Source organism: Sciurus vulgaris, assembly GCF_902686455.1.
Source record: "Sciurus vulgaris genome assembly, chromosome: 16".
In the NCBI taxonomy this organism is placed as follows: Eukaryota; Metazoa; Chordata; class Mammalia; order Rodentia; family Sciuridae; genus Sciurus; species Sciurus vulgaris.
In genome coordinates this window covers 7,979,882-7,999,907 of record NC_136477.1, presented here as the reverse complement: position 1 = coordinate 7,999,907, position 20,026 = coordinate 7,979,882, and the positions used below count along the sequence as shown (strand labels likewise).

At 43.1% G+C, this 20,026-nt stretch overlaps 1 protein-coding gene across 1 annotated transcript; it reads left to right on the top strand.

Moving 5' to 3' along the window:
- LOC306646380 (uncharacterized protein) lies at positions 1–10,932 on the top strand (the record flags this gene model as incomplete). Its single annotated transcript, XM_079115030.1, has 3 exons — positions 1–880; positions 1,519–1,674; positions 9,979–10,932. Exons 1-3 carry the CDS (start codon positions 59–61, stop codon positions 10,930–10,932), a joined length of 1,932 nt encoding a protein of 643 aa, XP_078971156.1. The 5' UTR covers positions 1–58.
- Positions 10,933–20,026: the final 9,094 nt, after the last annotated feature.

Below are 20,026 nucleotides of genomic sequence, written 5' to 3'. Positions count from 1 at the left end.
CCTGGGCTTCTCAGGTGATCCAGACCTGCAGCCCATCCTCTTTGGACTGTTCCTGTCCATGTACCTGGTCACAGTGCTTGGGAACCTGCTCATCATCCTGGCTGTCAGCTCTGACTCCCACCTCCACACCCCCATGTACTTCTTCCTCTCCCTCCTTTCCTTGGCTGACATCGGCTTCAGCAGCTCTACAATCCCCAAGATGCTGGTGAACATCCAGACACACACCAAATCCATCAGCTATGCAGGTTGCCTAGCTCAGGTGTCCTGTTTCTTCCTTTTTGGATGTTTGGACAGTCTACTGCTGGCCGTGATGGCCTATGACCGCTTGGTGGCCATTTGCCAGCCTTTACACTACCTAGTCACCGTGAACCCCCGCCTCTGTGGCTGGATGGCCCTGGTGTCCTTTTCTGCCAGCCTTGTGGACTCCCAGGTACACTGCTTGATGGTATCACAACTGACCTTCTGCCAAGATCTAGAAATCCCTCATTTCTTCTGTGATGTTCCTCAGCTATTCAAACTCACCTGTTCTGATACCTCTGCTAATAACATAGTGATATTTCTTGTTGGTACCATCTCCGGTTTTCTCCCTATTACAGGGATCCTTTTCTCCTACTGTAAAATTGTGTCCTCCATTCTGAGGATCCCGTCTTCAGGGGGAAAGTGCAAAGCCTTCTCCACCTGTGGGTCTCATCTGGCCGTTGTTTGCTTATTTTATGGAACAGGCCTTGGGGTATACCTCAGTTCATCTGTCTCTACTTCCTCCAGAAAGAGTGTGGTGGCCTCAGTGATGTACACCATGGTCACCCCCATGCTGAATCCCTTCATCTACAGCCTGAGGAACAAGGACATCAAGAGGGCCCTACAGAGAATTATCAGCAGAATAACCTAATCTCACTTCCTGCGCTATCCTTCAGCTCATAAAGCTGTAAATATGAGCAGGCTCAAACGTAGGCAACAAGAAATCCTGACTCTGTAGTCACAGGGTATATATCTCTATCTGTATGGCCTTCTGATTTCTGTTAACACTATTGTTCCTCTTAGCGCATCTTTAATGGAGTTGAGAAATTATTATGGATAAGCACTTAAGTCATAGTTATTGGAGGAATGTCTTCAGAACTCAGTATAAGCCTCTTGCTTTCCTTATTATCCAGGCCTCTGAATCATGAGATGTCTCACTTCCTTTCACTGAAAAAACAATCATGATTCTCTTTCTCTTTTTCTTTTTTTTTTTTTTTCTCTTTTTGAGTACTGGGTATTGAACCCAAAGCATTTATATGCTAGGGAAATGCACTACCACTGAGCTACACTCTCAACCTTTTTAATGTTATGATTATTATTATTAGTTATAAGATAGGGTCTCTAAGTTGCCCAGACTGGCCTCAATTTTGTTATCCTCCTGTGTCAGGGATGACAGAGGTGTACCAGCACACCTGGCTCTCTCTTTCTTGTTCCAAAGGTGACTTCTTGAAAATACTCAGAATGCCTTGTTCCTTTCTCCCATTTGTTCTTTACCCCAAGAGAGCCGAATGGCTTGCAGACTACATCCCAGGAACAATGTATTTAATTAGCAAGGATAAAAAATCAGCTTCCCAGGGCTCAAGTAACCTGGAACTGCTCACCTATAGTTGTGTGATGCTTGACCCGGAGGAGAACATAGCCGTGCCTCTTAGGAACGTGAGCTGGGAAGACTTCAGGACAAGTTCATCTTCCTGCCATTCTCTGGAGGAATCTGTCCTCGGCATCTGACTGTCGGAGCAGGAAAAAGGCTGTACGATTTTTTTAATGCCACACCAGCTGGGTAGAGGGAGGGTCACCCTGTCCTAGTGAGTGAGTCCTGCATGTGGGAAGAGGGATTTGAAAAGTAGCACAGAAAGGAACAAAAATGGAACTCACATGGCTGATAATGTCCCATGGAAACTCTTTGAAACTTCTAGAGTTTGTTTCTCTGGTTCTTTCTTTCTTTTTTAGATTTCATTGTGACTGTCTTCTGTCACCAGCAGCTGTGATGGCCCTTCCTTTTGGAAACTAGTGACTTTCTTGAGGTCACTAAGAATTGGTGTTCCCTGAGTAGTTCTTTCATAAGAGTCTCCAACCCCCAAACCACCTACTAACACCTTCCTGGTTCCTTGCTAGTATCGTAGTTATCAAAGTGGAACTTGTTTTTTATTTTTATTTTTATTTTTTGGTACAGAGGATAGAACTCAGGAGCCATCCCCAACCCTATTTTGTATTTTATTTAGAGACAGGGTCTCACTGAGTTGCTTAGCGCCTCACCATTGCTGAGGCTGCCTTTGAACTCGTGATCCTCCTGCCTCAGCCTCCCAAGCCCATGGGATGACAGGTATACATCACCGGGCCCCGCAAAGTAGGACTCTTGCAATTAAAAATAAACAAGTAGATGAGTGGAAGGCAGCCCAGTAGAGGAAGGAATATAGAGGGATGGAGGAGGGGAGGGAAAGGGAGGAACTGGAAACTGAAATGGAACAAGTGAAACTTGTAGCATGTATGATTAAGTCAAAATGAACTCAACTATTATGTACAATGTAATGAATGAATAAAATTTTAAACAGTAGCATTCTCAGAGCAGCAGCATGGTATCCCCGGCACTTGAGAGAAATGTAGGCCTTTAGACTCAATTCAAGACCTACTGATGACACACTCTGGGGATAGGGCCAGTCTGGTTCAAGTCTTCCAGGTGATTTTTTTTTGTTTGTTTTTTTTTTTTTTTTTGTTTTTTAGTGGTACTGGAGATTGAACCCAGGGGTGCTGTACCACTGAGCTACATCCTCAGCTCTTAATATTATTACTAGTAGTAGTAGTGGTACCAGGGATTGAACCTAGAGACACTTAACCACTGAGCCACATCCCTAACACTTTCTATATTTTACTTTGAGACAGGGTCTCACCAAGTTGCTTAGAACCTCACTAAGTTGCTGAGGCTGGCTCTGAACTCACCCTTCTCCTGCCTCAGCCTCCTGAGCTCCAGGGATTACCAGCATGCACCACCACAAATGCCACACTTTATTTTTTATTTTGAGATAGGGTCCCACTCAGTTGCCAAGGCTGGCCTCAGATGGGATCCTCCTGCCTCAGCCTCTGAGTCACTGAAATTACAGGTGTGTGCTGCCATGCCTGGCTTTCTAGGACTGGGGAAAAGAAGAAAAAGAAACAAGGAAGGAAGGAAGGAAGGAAGGAAGGAAGGAAGGAAGGAAGGAAGGAAGGAAGGAAGGAAGGAAGGAAGGAAGGAAGGAAGGAAGGGGGAGCGGGGGAGGGAGGGGAAAGAGAAAAATGAGATGCTTAAAGTAGGCAGTGGGGATTGTGAGTCCATTTGCTGGGATTCTATTTTGTCACTGCAGGTCTCACCTCTCAGTCATTTCTTTATTTTATGGCACAGGTGTTGGGGTCTCCTTAATTTCTGTGGTCACTGGTTCTTCCTAGAAAGTTTTAATGGCCTCAGTGAGGTACACTGTGGTCACCCCCATGCTGAACCCCTTCATCTACAGCCTGAGGAACGAGGATGTGAAGGGGGCCCTGGGGAGACTCCTCAGCAGAGCAGCCTCTTGTCTGAGCTCCATCTGTTGAACAAAGACTAAGAAGTTTTGTGCATTTCAAAGGCAAAAAACAAAATGTAACCATAAAACAATTCTGGAATTCTTCTTTCTGTACTTCTGAAACCATTTTGTTCTTTCTTAGTCCTGGAGGATCTATGCCTTCATTCTCTCCTAGGTTTATACACTCTCCCACAACTTGTCACCCAGTGATTTCCTCGATGGAATCTCTGCCCTTTCTACTGTCCACACACTACACGCCTCATCACGCTTCTTGCTTCCACACTGGGAGTTTTAAACGCGAACTTGAAGCAGTGAGGGTAGCTGTCTTATCCCAGTGAAGCCATTGGGATCTGAGGCTGTGGGTCGCTCACCTAATTCAGTTCTCCATGACTGCATGTGTTGTGTGTGTGTGTGAATTCTCAATACTATTCTTGTCATACTGGATGAGTAAGATTAAAATACAAATTAAAATATGGCTGACATGATAGTGCTTATTCTGTATTAATTATGTGCTCATTACTCCCTGTGTACTATCTTCTACAGTCCTCCTAGTGGAGATGAGACCATTGCCCTTTTAGAAGTGGAAAGTGAGGCTCTGAGAGCGAGCGTGCTGCACACACACGCAGAGGACACAAAACAAAGCAAACTTTGCAAAGTTACAGAGGAATTGAATCGAGTGGCAAAAGTAGGACTGAAGCCCAGAACTCGACCTGAGCCCAAATCTTCCCTAGCAGGCAGCACAGACATTAGTGTGGGTTTGGGGGTTGTGTGCACTGTTGGGATGAACGTCACTGGTGACTGAGAGTATCTCTGGTCATCCTCTTCTATTTGACATCCAAGGGCATTGCCTTTCCTTTGACATGACACATGGCAACGAATGTGAGAGGAAATGACGTGTCACTTGTCTGTTCCACAGCTCCTCCCTGTCTCCCTCCCTGCCACCTCTACCCCTACTCTGTGGAAGCTTCTTCAAAAGGGCCTTATCTCATTCATGAGGTGTAGTGCGCATAGCCTCTTCCCTCTTAAAGACCCACCCATGAATACCATCCCCAGGGCAATAGGTGAATGTCGGACATTCAAACTCTAGCGATATGTACAGTATCTGTATGGGTTCACAGGCGTGAAGAGAGTTAATTTACGATTGTGCAAGAAGTATAATTGGAAAAGTAAATAAGTTCCTTTTCCCTTGTTTTTCACATTACCGAAGATTGAATCCAGGGTTGGCACATGCTAGCCTAGCACTTGATCACTGAACTGCATCCCCAGCCCTTCTAAATTTTTAAAATTTAGAGACAGAGTCTCTCATTAAGTTGCCCAGGCTGACCTGGAACTTGTCATCCTCCTGCCTCAGCCTTCTAGGCAGCTGGGATTGCAGGTGTGCACCATTATGTGAGGACGATAAATCCCTTGGAAGTCTTCATCATTCCTAGAGTATCCTCAGAGTCCCCACGATCTCCAAGAAAGACTTGCATTGTCACTTGCAGGACATCAGGATTCATCACAGGAATCTTTCCTTTCGAGACATGTACTGGTAGACATGTTGGGATGTCTATTTCCACTCTTTAATTACTTTCCATTCAGTGCTGGGCATGGAACTCAAGACCCTGTGCATGTTGGGCAAGTGCTCTACAATGGAGCTCCAGCCCCAGCCCACACTCATTTCTTTATTTTCTTTTGAACACTGGACATTGAGCCCAGTGCTTACCCCTGAGCTCCAGCCCCAGCCCTTTCTATGTACCTTGAGACAGGGTTTTGCTAAGCTGTCCAGACTGGCCTCAAACGTGTAGTCCTCCTGCTTCATCTCCTGAGTAGATGTGATTGCAGGTGGGCACCCCAAGCCTGGCCCACGCTCTGCATGGCTAGTGATCACTACTGCTGTGTTCCTAAAGTCTACACTCTCAGTTCACGTGGAGAAAATAATATTTTCTCTGTTCTGTATTTGTGTTCAGAGAGCTGAGCACAGACTCTGGCTGGAGAAAATCTGTCAACCAGATGAAGCTAAGGTTGAGTCTAGAAACAGACAAAGAGAATAAAAATTAAGTTGAACTAATACAGCATTCAAATTTAAGAAAAGCTTGAGCTTATTGGACTTGAGTGCCTGCATTAAATTATGAGGATGCTACTTTACGAAATTTTTTATTTCTTTTTAATACAATATCTTGAAGGATATCACAATATAATATGTTTTACATTAAGATTAAGTATATTGTAGACATTAATATGTAGTGTACCGAAAAATATAGGAATTTATTACTTAGAAGTTATTAGCTCTGTTAATTATATATATTAAACTAACTAAAGTCCTGTTTTTATATTATCTATATTTGATAGAATGTAGAATGTTTTATAGATATTATGAGATAAAATATGATAAAGGAAAGAAGTTTTGAAATGACCCTTAGAATTGAGTTCCTCTCTCAGGCATGATCATTACACACGTGCCTGTGAAGAACAGAGGGTGGGGAATTCTCAAGGTCGGTACTGTGCAGGTAGCACAGTGTAAATCTCCCTTCCTCACCAGAGTCACAAAGTACGCCCAGGGCTGTGAGGTGTTGCTAAGTAATAGAGCACTTGCCTGGTGTACAGGAGGCCCTGGGTTCCATCCCAGCCCTGCAAACCAACCAACCAACCAACCCTCAATACCTCACAGTAACTTCATTCACTTTAGAGAAACAAAGACGCATCCTTCTCTATGACTTTTTAGAACCTACAATTCATTGTGTACCGTATCACTCCTGCACCTTGAACCAGAGGATAACATATTTTTGATATCTGATATTTGTTTGATTAGCTTTCCCAAGCAGCTTTACTGACATATGATTGACTTGCCAGGTAATTCACCCTTTGAAAGTTTACACCTTAGTAGTTTCTAGTCTACCCATACACATGTGGGGGTATCATGAGGGTCAAGTTAGAACACCTTCATCACCTCTAAAATAGACACTGTCCCTTTTAGCTATTTCAGAAGATCCAAGATGGAGGACTAGAGGGAGGCTGCGTTCCTTGTCACTCCATAATTCTGGTTTCAAGCAGAGGATATGTGTTTCTTTCACCTATCATCTGCCATTTGCCTGCCTCTCACCTGTCCATCACCTGCCTTATACCTAACCATCACCCAGAGCACGAGGTTCACCTCCCGATCGTCCGACAACAGTCAGCAAAATGATCGCCGACCGCCAGTGGAGCACCAGCTGCCTGCTGTTGCCTGGTATATCTCTGTCACAGTACCTGCAGGCTTGATTACATGTGGCTGTCTCCATTTTGAGACAACAGCCAGGCCCCATAGGACCCCTGGCTGGACTGACTGAGCCCCGTTTCCAGGATCCCTCAGCCCAACCGATCACTCCCTGCCTCTGGGGCCCTCACATTGACTGACTGCTTCCTGCCACCAGGATCCCCAGAACAACTGACTGTGCCCTATCACCAGGCCCCCAGACCAAATGATTGCAACCGGCCTCCAGGATCCCACAACCACACCAAACACACTGACCTCCAGGACCCCTGCCTGACCAACCGCATCCCGCCTCCAGGACCTCCTGCTGAACACGGCCACACCCTGAGCTGCAGCTCCCCATTTGCCAACACATTTCGAAGCCAGAGCGGCCAACTTGGATAATCCTGGAAGCCATAGCTCCGATCTTTAGGTGGGGCAAATCCCATCCTGAGACGCCTGCTGGAGGCTTGAAGCTCATTGTCAGGTACTTCTTATGCATCAGGCTACTGAACACCAGGAGGTTTCATTACTATATGACTGTTATTCTATAGATTTTCTTTTTTCTCCTTATTGAAAAAGTTTAAGTTTTTATTTCTTTACTTCTCTTGCTCTCTTTTCCTTTTGTTTACCTGTTCCCTCAGAGTCTCTTTCTCCCTTTTTTGCATGCTAACATCCAATTTCTTTTGATTACACTCTCACCCTTTCTATTATCTAGAACTTCTGTATATTCTTTTCTTATCCCATTAACAGCCACATTCTACATCCCTCTGCATCCCCTTTGTCCTTCATTTAAAACTGCAGACCTTATTGCAAATCTGTTTATTTTACTGAAGATAATATTTGAACTCATTCTGTTTATTATGACAATTTTGTTATTGTCCTCATAGGGGCTATTTGGTCTAGGATTGGATAGTGTCTGAATTGGGCACTTCTAATATTGATCTCCCCTTAAAGAAAGGGTTTTAGCTATTTCCTTCTTACCCCTTAAAAAGATAAACAAAATAATGAAAAAAAATTAAAAATTTTTGGAAATAAAGAACATGGGAAAGCTTAGAAAAACATCTTGAAAATTACATTGCTGGTGTATGTGTGCATTATGTGCATAGATTATATAATTCTTGTTTTTAAAACTCTTGCAACTGTAGGGATAAAGTCACCTTGGCCTCATGCTCTATTTATGATCCCCTCGCTATCTACCTTGAGACAATCATCATGAATTGAACATTGTGGACAGCAAGTGATTCAAAGATCGTTTAGGGGAGGCCCCTCACAGAGGAATGATTCTTCTGATTAGTCCCTTGTAGAAACTAAACATTCCTTAGGGGACACTTGGTACGCTCAAATCAGAGCAAAGAAACAGTTTTTTCCTTGGAGGAAACAAGTCCATCTCAACCTCTTGCTGACTTCATGCACACAATACTGACTGAAAATTTCCACTGTGCTCTCGGCTCTGTGCCCCAGGGGAGCTGAATTGTTTGGAGACTGAGAAGACACTGGAAAAATTGACCAAGTGAGGAGCTGTGAGAATTCAGCCCCTGAGATGGTAGAGATCTTAAGCATGCCCCTTCTCCCCTCTCCTGACTTCCCTGCTCCAGGATCCTTGAAAACCCAGTGGGCTCCCTAGGACTGGCTGTGCAGAGAGACGTCTCCAGTGAGAGCCCCTGGAGAGAGTCAGCGTGTCCAGGGTGGCTGGTGGAGCCAGAAGGAAAGGGACGGTGGGCTCTGGGCTCTACTGCAGGACCAGGACCCTGGGACAGCCTGGTGTGGTCAGTCTGGGAAGGCCAAGGTCCTGCACATGCAAGGTGCGTTCTTTTCCTCTGAATCACTTTCTCAGGCTCTCATTCTGGCTCCTGCCTTGCTCTCTGGAATTCCCAGCCTGATGCAAGAGTCTGAAATGGCCATTCCTTGAAGGCAGTGCCTTCTGGAGAGCCTCCCTGTCTTCTCCACTCCCTCCCTGAATGAGGTCCCTGTTGGTTTTCTTCTTTCAATTCATTTGTTTGTGAACTGCTCACTGAAGAGCCCTCCTGCGTGAGGTCTTATTCTTATGTGACGGGCTGTTTCTTTGGGAATCTACCTGTGCCTGCTGTCAGACTGACTCAGTGACATCCCTGAATAGCTGCATGTTGTCCTTGGTTCACTGTTATCACCTGTTCACTCAGGTGGTGCAGTGTGATACAATAATGCAGCTATGCCTGGTGTTTGGCACTCAGGCCTCTTCTGATGGCATCTCAGGAGGACACTGATTGACAGTGCAGCAGCTCCCGTCTCATAGGACAATCCCAGGCTCTTCTCACCTGCGGGAAAGTCTCTTCATGCCTTCCCCTGATGAGCAATGACCAGTCCTGCCTCTCTCAGCCCAAACATTCCTGTTTCAGAGAAGCCTCTGGTTCTACCTTCACAGACTGGATTAGTCTTCATTGTTTTATTTTTCTGTCTGGAATAAATCAATATGTGCAGGCATCAGATTTGTAGATTCTTAATCGTTATTTATTTTTAATTTTAAATTTGTCTTATTTTTCTCTAGGATGATTGATTTTATATAGTGTTTAAAAATTGACAATCAGATTTATCAATTATATATTTTGGCCATTAATTCTGAAGATTTTAATATAACACCTCTCCATCCAAGATCAAGGATATATGAGCACATTGCCACCCATCCTTTGTATTTGATTTTTGTTTTTTTCTGTATTGAAGGCTGAACTCAAGGCACTGTACCAGTGAGCAATATTTGCTGCCTCTTCAGTTCATTATAATTTATTTTGATTCATAAATTCATTTCTTTAAATTACAGGAATTAATGCAAGTTGAGTGACCATCAACCACTCTCCTGCATCCCCAACCATTCTTAATTTTTACTTTGAGCAGGGTCACTCTAAGGTGCTCAGACTGGACTGGATCTTGCAGTGCCTCTGCCTCTGCAGCCTGAATAGCAGAGATTACAAGCGTGAGTCACTGTGCCAGGATTTGCTTTTCCTTGTAATGGTGGTGTGTGTAGGTTTCTTCCTTTCATCTATGTGGTCTGCAGATTTTTCCTCATCTTGGAATGATTCACATGGCAGGAATTCTGCCATGGATCACTGCTCTTGCTCACTATCATCTGAAAGACTTACTGTAAGATGAGTAGCATCCATCCAAGGGTGAGATCTAAATAGACACCATGGGAGGAGCTTGTTAGATATTCTGTGCATGTTGCATTTTCTCCTTCCCCAGCAGATGCACCAGCTCTTGGAAGTGGGAAACTGCACAAGTGAATCAGAATTCCTTCTACTCGGTCTCTCAGATGATCCAGAAGTGCAGCCCATACTCTTTGGACTATTCCTGTCCATGTACCTGGTCACAGTGCTTGGGAACCTGCTCATCATCCTGGCTGTCAGCTCTGACTCCCACCTCCACACCCCCATGTACTTCTTCCTCTCCAACCTGTCCTTGGTTGACATCTGCTTCATCTCCAACACAGTCCCAAAGACGCTGGTGAACATTCAGACAGAGAAGAAAGACATCTCCTACATAGAGTGCCTGACTCAGGCATATTTTTTAAATACTTTTGCTGGAATGGATAATTTCCTACTGGCCATGATGGCCTATGACCGTTTTGTGGCCATCTGCCACCCCCTCAACTACACAGTCATCATGAATCCCCTGTTCTGTGTCCTCCTGGTTCTGCTGTCTTGGCTCCTCATGTTCTGGGTTTCTTTGATGGACATCCTACTGGTGAAGAGACTGACCTTCTCCACTAGTGCTGAAATCGCACACTTCTTTTGTGGAATGGCTCAACTCTTTCAGGTGGCGACTTCTGGTACGCTTTTCACCAATATCGTTCTCTATGTGGGCACCACTGTGCTGGGTGTGTTTCCTATGACTGGGATCCTCTTCTCTTACTTTCAGATTGTCTCTTCCTTATTGAAAATGTCCTCCTCTGTGGGCAAGTATAAAGCATTTTCCACCTGCGGGTCCCACCTCTGTGTGGTTGCCTTATTCTATGGAACAGGACTTGGGGTTTACCTCAGTTCTGCTGTGACCATTTCTTCCCAGAGAACCATGATCGCCTCAGTGATGTACACTGTGGTCACCCCCATGCTGAACCCCTTCATCTACAGCCTGAGGAACAAGGACATGAAGGGGGCCCTGGGGAGACTCCTCAGCAGAGCAGCCTCTGGACCTTGATAGATTACTGTCTCCCAAACTAAGTGAAAAATCTGTCCCATAATACAAACATGAACTTGAATATCTACGTTCTTTCCCTAGAACACAGGAATATTTCCTTCTGTTCCTTTTAACTTTGTTTGTGTATACTTTTGTATATTTTTTTCCCTATCCACTCCTTTACTAATACCATTTCAATTGTCCTCCCTGTTTGTGGTCCATAAAGGTGAAGATTGTTGTTTTCTCACAGCAATACCTGAGACTTCCATCTTGACCCAAAGAACTTACATGGAGTGCTGATACATATTCCTCATAAAGTACTGCTTGAACATTGGTGTTCTTTACCTCAACATCAACATATTCCTTTTTCCCTAAAAGTGAAAGCAAAATTATCAAAGTTCTTACCAGGTCTGTCCTGTGTTTGTTGGATTACATGTCTGATTTTACTATCCTGCAAAGGGTTCTTTGACCTGTTTTCCCTCATTCACTTCACTTATGAGGGAGCAGACCCTTCAGGGGTGTGTAAGGAGAGTCTGCACTGAGCACAGGCTTCTGCTTCTGCTGTCCTGCTTCTCACAACGAAGATTGTATTTTGAGCAGCAAAGGGAAATCTCCCTTTGAAATCCATGTGCTCCGTGACCGTGGCCATGCAAGGTCTCATGCTGCTTCCTTCCTTGTGACCCTGCAGTGTCCTTTCTCCTTCTTTCCTTCTTAGCTTCCCTAATTTCCTCCTTGCTTTTGGACATTATATGAGGTATTCTTAACTATTTGTCTTCTTTCTATGGCCGAGTAGTTTTTCTCCTTCAGGATACACCACAAGCTGCTCATCCACCCCAGCACTGATGGGAACTGGGTGATCTCCACTTTTTCCCTATTGTGAAGGGTCCTGCTTCCTGCAGGTACTCACACAGCCTGGCTTGTGCACAGCTGTGTGCCGCTTTGACAATGCCTTGGTGGATGACAGACTGCACACTTGACAGTGGTCCATAACTTCAGTCTCTCTAGTGAAAACACACCCATGCTGATTTTTGTAATGGCTCTGTGATGTTTGCACAATGATGAGACTGCCCAACAGGCCCTTCTCAGGACCAACCCTCAGTGCTAAGCCATGCAAGACTCTGCTCAGGTGCTTGGGTAATAAATGCAGAGGGCTGAGACACTGGGTCATAAGGCAATGGCAGGTACAGCCTCTAAGGAATATCAAACTGATTTTCATTGTAGCTGGCATGTTTCACATGTATGTGGGAAGGTTCTGGCATCTGCATCCCTACACTGACTTGTAATTTTCAATTTGAGACAAACTAAAGGTTTCTATTGGCTGTGAAGCAGTATCTCATTTTGCTTTGGATTTGTGTTTCCCTGAGACTAAATGAGCAACTTTTCAGGGGCTCATTAGCAGGTGATGGTCCCTTTTTCTGGAAATGTCTAATGCAGTCAGTGCTCATTTCATAATTATGTAGGTTGTACCTTTGTTTCTGACCTGTAAGAGTTCATGGCACGTCCAGATACTTGACCCTGATCAGATATGGTTTTGCAGTATTTTCCCTTCGATATGATCTTCCTTTCTGTCAGCTAGGAAGGTTATTGTTGCTGATCGACTCATGGCTCTGTACCCTGAATTCTGTCAGATCCACCTCTAAGTGAGCTCACGCACCGCTTGCATTCCTGTGCCTGGCCTGTAACCCACAGCATGGCCCACTGGCTCCTCCACGTTGTGTCAAATGCCCAGGTGGTCTTCCCCTTCGTTCCACAATGGTCTTTCATTGTGTATGTACAGCATGCTCCTTTATCTATTTGTATGATAATAAACTCTAATGGTTATTTTTTACATCAACTTTTGTGAGTAATGAGCAATGCTATCCTGATCATGGGAATGGACATCTGTGTTGACAACTCATTTCATGTATATTTTACAAATACACATAAGGGATAACCTCTCTACTGGTGTGACCTGATGTCTCTTTGTGGTTTTTCATTACCCAGATGATCAGTGAGGCTGAGGCCTTTTTTGTAAGCTGCTGGATACTTTAATCTTCTTTTGAAACATGGCTGATATTACCTCCCTGCAGACCCAGGCTTCAATCACCTTGGACACAAACTATAGGCAAACGATAAAACTTTGTTAATGGAAAAATTAATGTTCAAGAAAGCTTTGTGAGCCTGATATGGTGGCTCATATCTGAAATTCCAGTGGCTCAGGAGGCTGAGGCAGGAGGATCTCAAATTCAAGTGCAGCCTTGGCAATTTAGCAAGGCACTAAGGAAATTAGTGAGAGCCTGCCTCAAAACCAAAAGAAAAAAAAATGCTGAGGAAGCTGAGGCTATGACTCAGGGCGTAAGCACCTAGGGGTTCAATCCTCAGTACCAAAGGGAAAAAAAAAGAATTGGATAGAAAAAAGAAAGAAAGTCTTGTCACATTGCTTTGTTCTACAATATCTTTGCCTCCAAACCTTAGTGGCTTAAGGAAGTAGCTACGAGCAGCTCCTCTGAGTTTAGCCTCAGGCACCAACATGTCTCTGAGGTCTCTCAGAGTCTCAGTGTCTCTGGTGAAGGGGATACACTGAGGACAGGAGTGTCTCAGAATGTGGACAAGCCTGCGGGTAGGGTGCCATGTTTTCAGGTTGGGTGATGGAGAAGAATCTCCTGGAAGAACATGGGTGAGGATGGAAATGGAAAAAGGATGGAAAGTCCTACACATGCACATGGACTCAACTCTGCATGGTTTCCTGAAGACTGATCCTCAGGAGTCCTCTGGAAGAAGAGGGATGAGGAGGCAAGCCATCCACTTCGTGTAGGGTGGGCCTCCCTTCTTCTGCATCAGGTGCTTATGCCAAGGTCCCCACTTTTGGGCAGGGCTGGGATTGCACCAGGTTCTCACACCTGCTAAGGAAGTGTTGTGCCACTACAATTCACACCGAAAATGACTCAGCATGCCCTCCTCCACCACACAGAAGGGTTAGGGTTATAGCCACAGAAAAAGAGGTAGTTGTAGAAAGTGGAAGTGAGGTACAGGCACTACCCACTCAGTGCCAGCTTGCAACTGCTTTATTTGAATATGGCTTGTTTGGGTGGCTGCAGGCCATTGGCTGAACCTGGGCTGACTATTCTGAGAGTGTGAAGTAGTCTGTCTGCAAGTCGAGTTAGGATAGAATTTGTTATGTGTGGAGAGACATTTAGACCAAACTTAAAATAGACACGGAGGCAGTTTTTGAATTTACTTAACAAGAGAGAGAACCTGTTTATTTTTAAATGTTCGTTATTTTCCTTTTTTTTTTATTCGCTTATTATAATTGAAACAAACCATTTCCCATCACAAATCATTCTTCTGGGTAACCCTTGTCTTTCCCCCAACAGGGGGAAAAAAGCTTTCCTGAATTCTTCATGCTTCTACAAAAAGCCCTAGTTTCCTGGAAAACAGAAATGTGTAGGAAATGAAGATGGACAGCAGCTGCTTTAACTTTCCCCAGAAATGTGTGGCTCTTGTTACATGGATGAGCCCAGCATGGCCTCTGTGGGTCCACTCAACTTGGCTCATTTCCTCACCACATGCTGAAGTGCATTCGATTAAGGACCAGCTGGAACCAAACGCTAATTTTCCACTTATCCAGGTATTTCACAAGTGAAATACCAAACTAAGAATAAAAAAAATATTTTTGTGGGCATTTGGAGTCTAAAATATCGTGTGCAACCTCATTGGACAGCTGTGACCTGTGGAAAGAGGGCCTGGCAGGGATAAGTCACACGCTGCTCTGGAGCTTCCCCTGGGGCTTCAGATCCAGAGCTCCTGCTGCACAGACAGCCTCACCACCTAGACACCACACCGTCCCATGATTTCTCTCTCTCTCCAGAACTCCAAGGTAGACTCTGGAGAGACCCCTGCAGTGGAGGAAGCCCCCACAGCACCCTGCCCAGGTGTCATTCCACAGAGCTGGAGCGGCTGTGCCTCCTGACCACAGCCTCCTCCTCCATCAGTCCCCGAAGCCCTGAACCCTGTGGCTCTGGCCATAGAGTGAGATAAGATCTGTAGCATTCTTTTTTATGAATTCTTTTGATCCAATATCAAAATGGTTTTTATCTCACCCAATTCAATGAGAACAGCTGGGAGAAAGACTTCAAGTTAATCTCCAAGGTGTGTCCATGGGATGACCAAAAGGAAGAAGTCCAGAGTTGGAGACATTTCTAACATGTAAAAGGAAAAAATAATGAGATTTACTCTTGTTAAGAGTTACATTCTCAAACGTTAGGATGAGAGCCCAAGATCCTTCTTTTTTTGTTCTAAAGAAAATATTTTTCCTGCCAATCTAAGAACACATGAGGCTTTTCCATCTTCTAAGGTCTTTTTCAGTTTTGTTCGTCAGGGTTCTATAATTTTCATTGAAGAGGTCTTTCTCCTCCGTGGTTAGATTTTTTCCCAAGTATTTTTTTATGTTGTACATAGCATTGGGACTCATTTTGACATGATTATAAAAGCATGGAATAGAACTTGAGATTATTGTGAACAGGGCAGTTTTGCTGATTTCTTTCTCAGCAGATTCATCACTGGAGGACAGGGAATATATTGATTTATGAAAGTTGACCTTGTTTCCTGCTCCTGTGCTAAAATGGTTTATCAGCTCTAGAACTTTTCTGGTGGAGTTTTTTGGGTCTTCTAAAAAATAGGATCATGTCATCAGCAAAGAGAGATAATTTGACTTCTTCTTTTCCTATTTGTATCCCTTTAATGTCCTTTTCCTTTCTGATTGCTCTGACTAGAGTTTCAAGAACTTTATTAAATAGGTTCAGCGAGGTTGGACATTCTTGTTTTATTTCTGATTTTAGATAAAATGCTTTTCATTTTTCTCCATGAAGTGTGATTTTGTCATTTGATTTCTGATAGCCTTTTCAATGTTGAGGTAAATTCCTTCTATTCCTATTTTTTCCAGAATTTTTTAGCATGAATGGGTGCTGGATTTTGTTGAATGCTTTTTGTTCATATATTGAGATGATCATGTGATTCTTGTCCACAATTCTACTTATCTTGAGGATTATATTTATTGGTCAGCATGTGTTGAACTAACCTTGCATCCCTAGAATGAAAGTGACTTGACATTGGTACACTATCCTCTTAATGTGTATTTCACTATGATTTTCCAGTACTTTACTAAAGGTTTTTTTAAAACTAAGTTCATTGTGGATATTGGTCTAATATTTTGTTTCTTCGATGTGTCCTTGGTATTAGTATCAGGATGATATTGACTTCATAGAATTCATTTGGCAGTGTTCCCTCTCTTTCCATTTCATGAAATAATTTGAGGAATATTGGTGTTGGATCTTCTTTACAGGTTTGGTAGAACTTGACTGAGAATCCCTCTGATCCTGAACGTTTCTTTCTTCTTGAATAGACACAATTAATATTATAGAAATGTCCAAACTCCCAAAAGTTTTATGCTGATTTAATGAAATTCCCAATAGAATACCAATGACTTTCTTCATAGAACCAGAGAAAACATTTCTGCACTTTATTTGGAAGAATAAAAGACCCGGAATAGGCAAAGTAATCCTGCCCAAGAATAGCTGGAGGCCTCACATTACCTGATCTCAGATTATACTAGAGAGCTAGAGTAACAAAAACAGCGTGGTATTGGCATCAAGACAGACATGAAGACCAATGGAATAATAGAAGACATAGAGACAAATCCACATAGAGTTGTCTGATACTTGACAAAGTTGCCAAAAACATGTTGGAGAAAAAATAGCTTTTTAACAAGTGATTCCAGGAAGATTGGATAGCCACATGTAGAAAAATGAAACTAGATTCCTTTCTTTCATCCTGTACCAGTCATTAAAAATTGGGTCAAGACCAAGGAATTCAACCAGACATTTTGCAAGTGCTAGGATGAAACATAGGTTTGACACAGCAAAATATTGGTATAAGCTCTGCCTTTCATAATGAGACTCTTAAAGTGCAAAATAAATAACTAAATAAATAATCAATAAGTGGGATGGCATCCAATTAAACATCTTCTGTACAGCAAAGGAAAGAATTAAGAGTGTAAAGAGCTGTATGACATGGTAGAGGCCTGTAATCCCAGTGACTTGGGAGGTTCAGGCAGGAGGATTGTAAGTTCATGACCAGCTTCAGCAACTTAGCAAGGCCCTAATTTAGTGAGACTCTGTCTCAAAATTTAAAAGTGAGTAACTGTGACTTGGTGCTTAAGCACCCCTGAGTTCATCCCTGGTACAAAACAAACAAAACAGTGTAAAGAGCCTACAGAATTGGGGAAAATAAATCTTTGCCAACAATTCCTCCAACAGGGGATTAATATCCAGAATATATAAAGAACTCAAAAAACTTAACATGAATGAAACCAAATAACCCAATTAATAAATGGCCTCCAAATAAACAGACACTTCCTAAAGAAAGAAATACAAATGACCAACAAGTATATGACAAAAATGTTCAGTATCCCAAGCAATCAGGGAAATGTAAGTCAAACTACATGGGGATTTCATCTCACTCCAGTTACAATGGCACTGGGAATACAAATAATACCAAATGCTGCTGAAAATGGTGGGGGAAAGCGTATTCATACACTGTTGGTGGGACTGCAAATTAGTGCAACCATTTTCAAAAGCAGTGTGGAAATTCTTCAAAAGACGAGGAATGGAACCACTACCTGACCCAGCTATCCCACCCCTTCTTATTTATCCAAAAGTACTAAAATCAGCATACTATAGTGATAAAGTCACATTAATGTTATTAATCTTTATAGCAGCAGAATTCACAACAGCTAAGTTATGGAAGAGTCCAGATGCATGCATACAGATGATGGATAAAGAGAATGTGGTTTATATATGCACAATGGGGTTTAAGCCAAAAGAAGAATGGAATTATGGCTTTTACGAGTAAATGGTTGGAACTGGAGCACATCTTGCTAAGTGAGGTAACCCAGATTCACAAAGCCAAAGGTCAAAAGTTTTCTCTCACATGTGGCAGCTAGAAAAAAAATATGGAAAGAAAGAGTGGGAGGGACGAGATCCCATGAAAATAGAAGAGAGATCAGTGGAGCAGGGGAAGGAGATGGGTAGGCGTGGGAAAAGGGAGGGATGGTGGAATAAAATTTACCAGATTTCACTATGTACTTATATGGAAATACCTCAGCATTTATGTATAAATATGTATATAAAGCACATATTTTAAAAATCCTTTAGAAAAAAAAATTATTTTTTGAATTTACTTTTAGAACAGGGAGGAGGCTATCATCTCAGTCGCTGCATCAACAAACAATATCATTGCTGTCCTTCAGTCCTCTCTAGGATGTGGCCCACCACCACAAAGAAAAACCCCCTGTCTCATCCTGTTCCCTGTGTGCTAAGGTGTGCAGGGCTCAAGCTGCAATGTCCTCTGGCTGTTGATCTGGTTGCATCAGTAAAGAACCTTTTCCTCCTGACCGAGGTCTCCTGTTCTTGTAATAACTCGATCAAATGAAGAATGCAACTGTCAGGCAGGGAACACCTGAGGCTCCTCACAGATCTAGACACACACCCAGCGATCTCCTATTATTATCCTTGTAATACACATCTGCAATATCTGGAGGTCAACTTCATCTCTGGATATTGGTGAAAATAAACTTTTGCAGGTATTCCTGAGTCCATGACCCTAGAGTACATCTAGTTCCATGTCTGGGTTTGTACTGAATTATTGAGATGCATGTGAATCAGAGAATGTTGAAGACTATTATTAGAAAAAGAAACACCCAAGAGACATCAGGAGAACATGTTCATTTATTCATCCAAACATGATTAATTTCTGCTGTCAACCAGGCAATGTGATAGCCACTAGGAATACAAGATAGACATGACCATTGACATTGAGATCTCAAAGTGAGAGAGACTCCAATCAAATTGCCTTGTTGATTTGTGTGTATACAGTGTGTATTTACTATACACCTGACTGTTTTTAGAATATGGCGACTATAGGGATAAAATGACTTGACTGAAAGCTGTACTTGCAATGACCATCCCTGTCTACCTTGATATTATTGATCACCATGAAGTTAATATTGTGGTTACCAAGTGATTCACAGTTTCTTTAAAGGGAGCACTTCAGCCAGGAAGAATTCTTGCATCATTCCTTTGGGGACATCTTGTAACTTTTAAATTAAACCAAGAAAAAAGATATTTTCCTTGGAGAAAAGAATCTATTTTGCCTTATTACTGCTTACATAGACACATAATTGATGGAAAACTTTTCCATTGTGATACCTTCTGTGTACTGCAGGGCAGCTGAGTCATTTGGAGAGTACAAAGAAAACAGAATGATTTACTTAATGAGGTGCACTGAGAATTCAACCCCTGAGATGGTAGAAATTTTCAGCATGCCCCTTCTCCCCTCCCCTGTACTTCTCTGCTCCAAGCCTCTGAGAAAACCCAGTGGGCTCCCTAGGACTGGCTGTGCAGAAGGGTCGTCTCCAGTGGTAACACTTGGAGAGAGTCAGTGTGTCCAGGATGGCAGGTGGAGCAAGAAAGAAAAGGAAGGTGGGCTCTGGGCTTTACTCCAGGACAAGGACCCTGGGACAGCCCAGTGTGGTCAGTCTAGGAGTGTGAAGGTCCTGCACAAGCAAGGTACTTTATTTTCCACTGACTCATCTTTTCAAGCTCTCATTCTGTCTCCTTCCCTTGCTCTCTGGAATTCTGAAACTTAATGTAATATTCTGAAATGGCCATTCCTTGAAGGTAGTGCTTCCTGGAGAGTTTTCCTACCTTCTCCACTCCCTCCCCTGAATGACAGTTCCCTGTTAGATTTCCTATTTCAATTACTTTGCTAACTGCTCACTGATGATCCCTCCTGCATGTGGATTGTTCTTATGTGACTGGATGTTTTTTTGAAATCTACCTGTGCCTGATGTCAGACTGCACTCAGGACATCACTGAATAGCTGCATATTGTAGGGGTTGTCACTGACACTGTTCACTTCTGTGACCACTGTATGTATAATCATATGATTATTTGTGATGTTTGATTCTCAGGCCAGTTCTGACCTCATCTCGGGAGGACACTAAGTGATTGAAGTTGGAATATACTCTTTTGCCATGTTCATGAGTTGAACACAAATATCATAGCATTTAATGTTACCA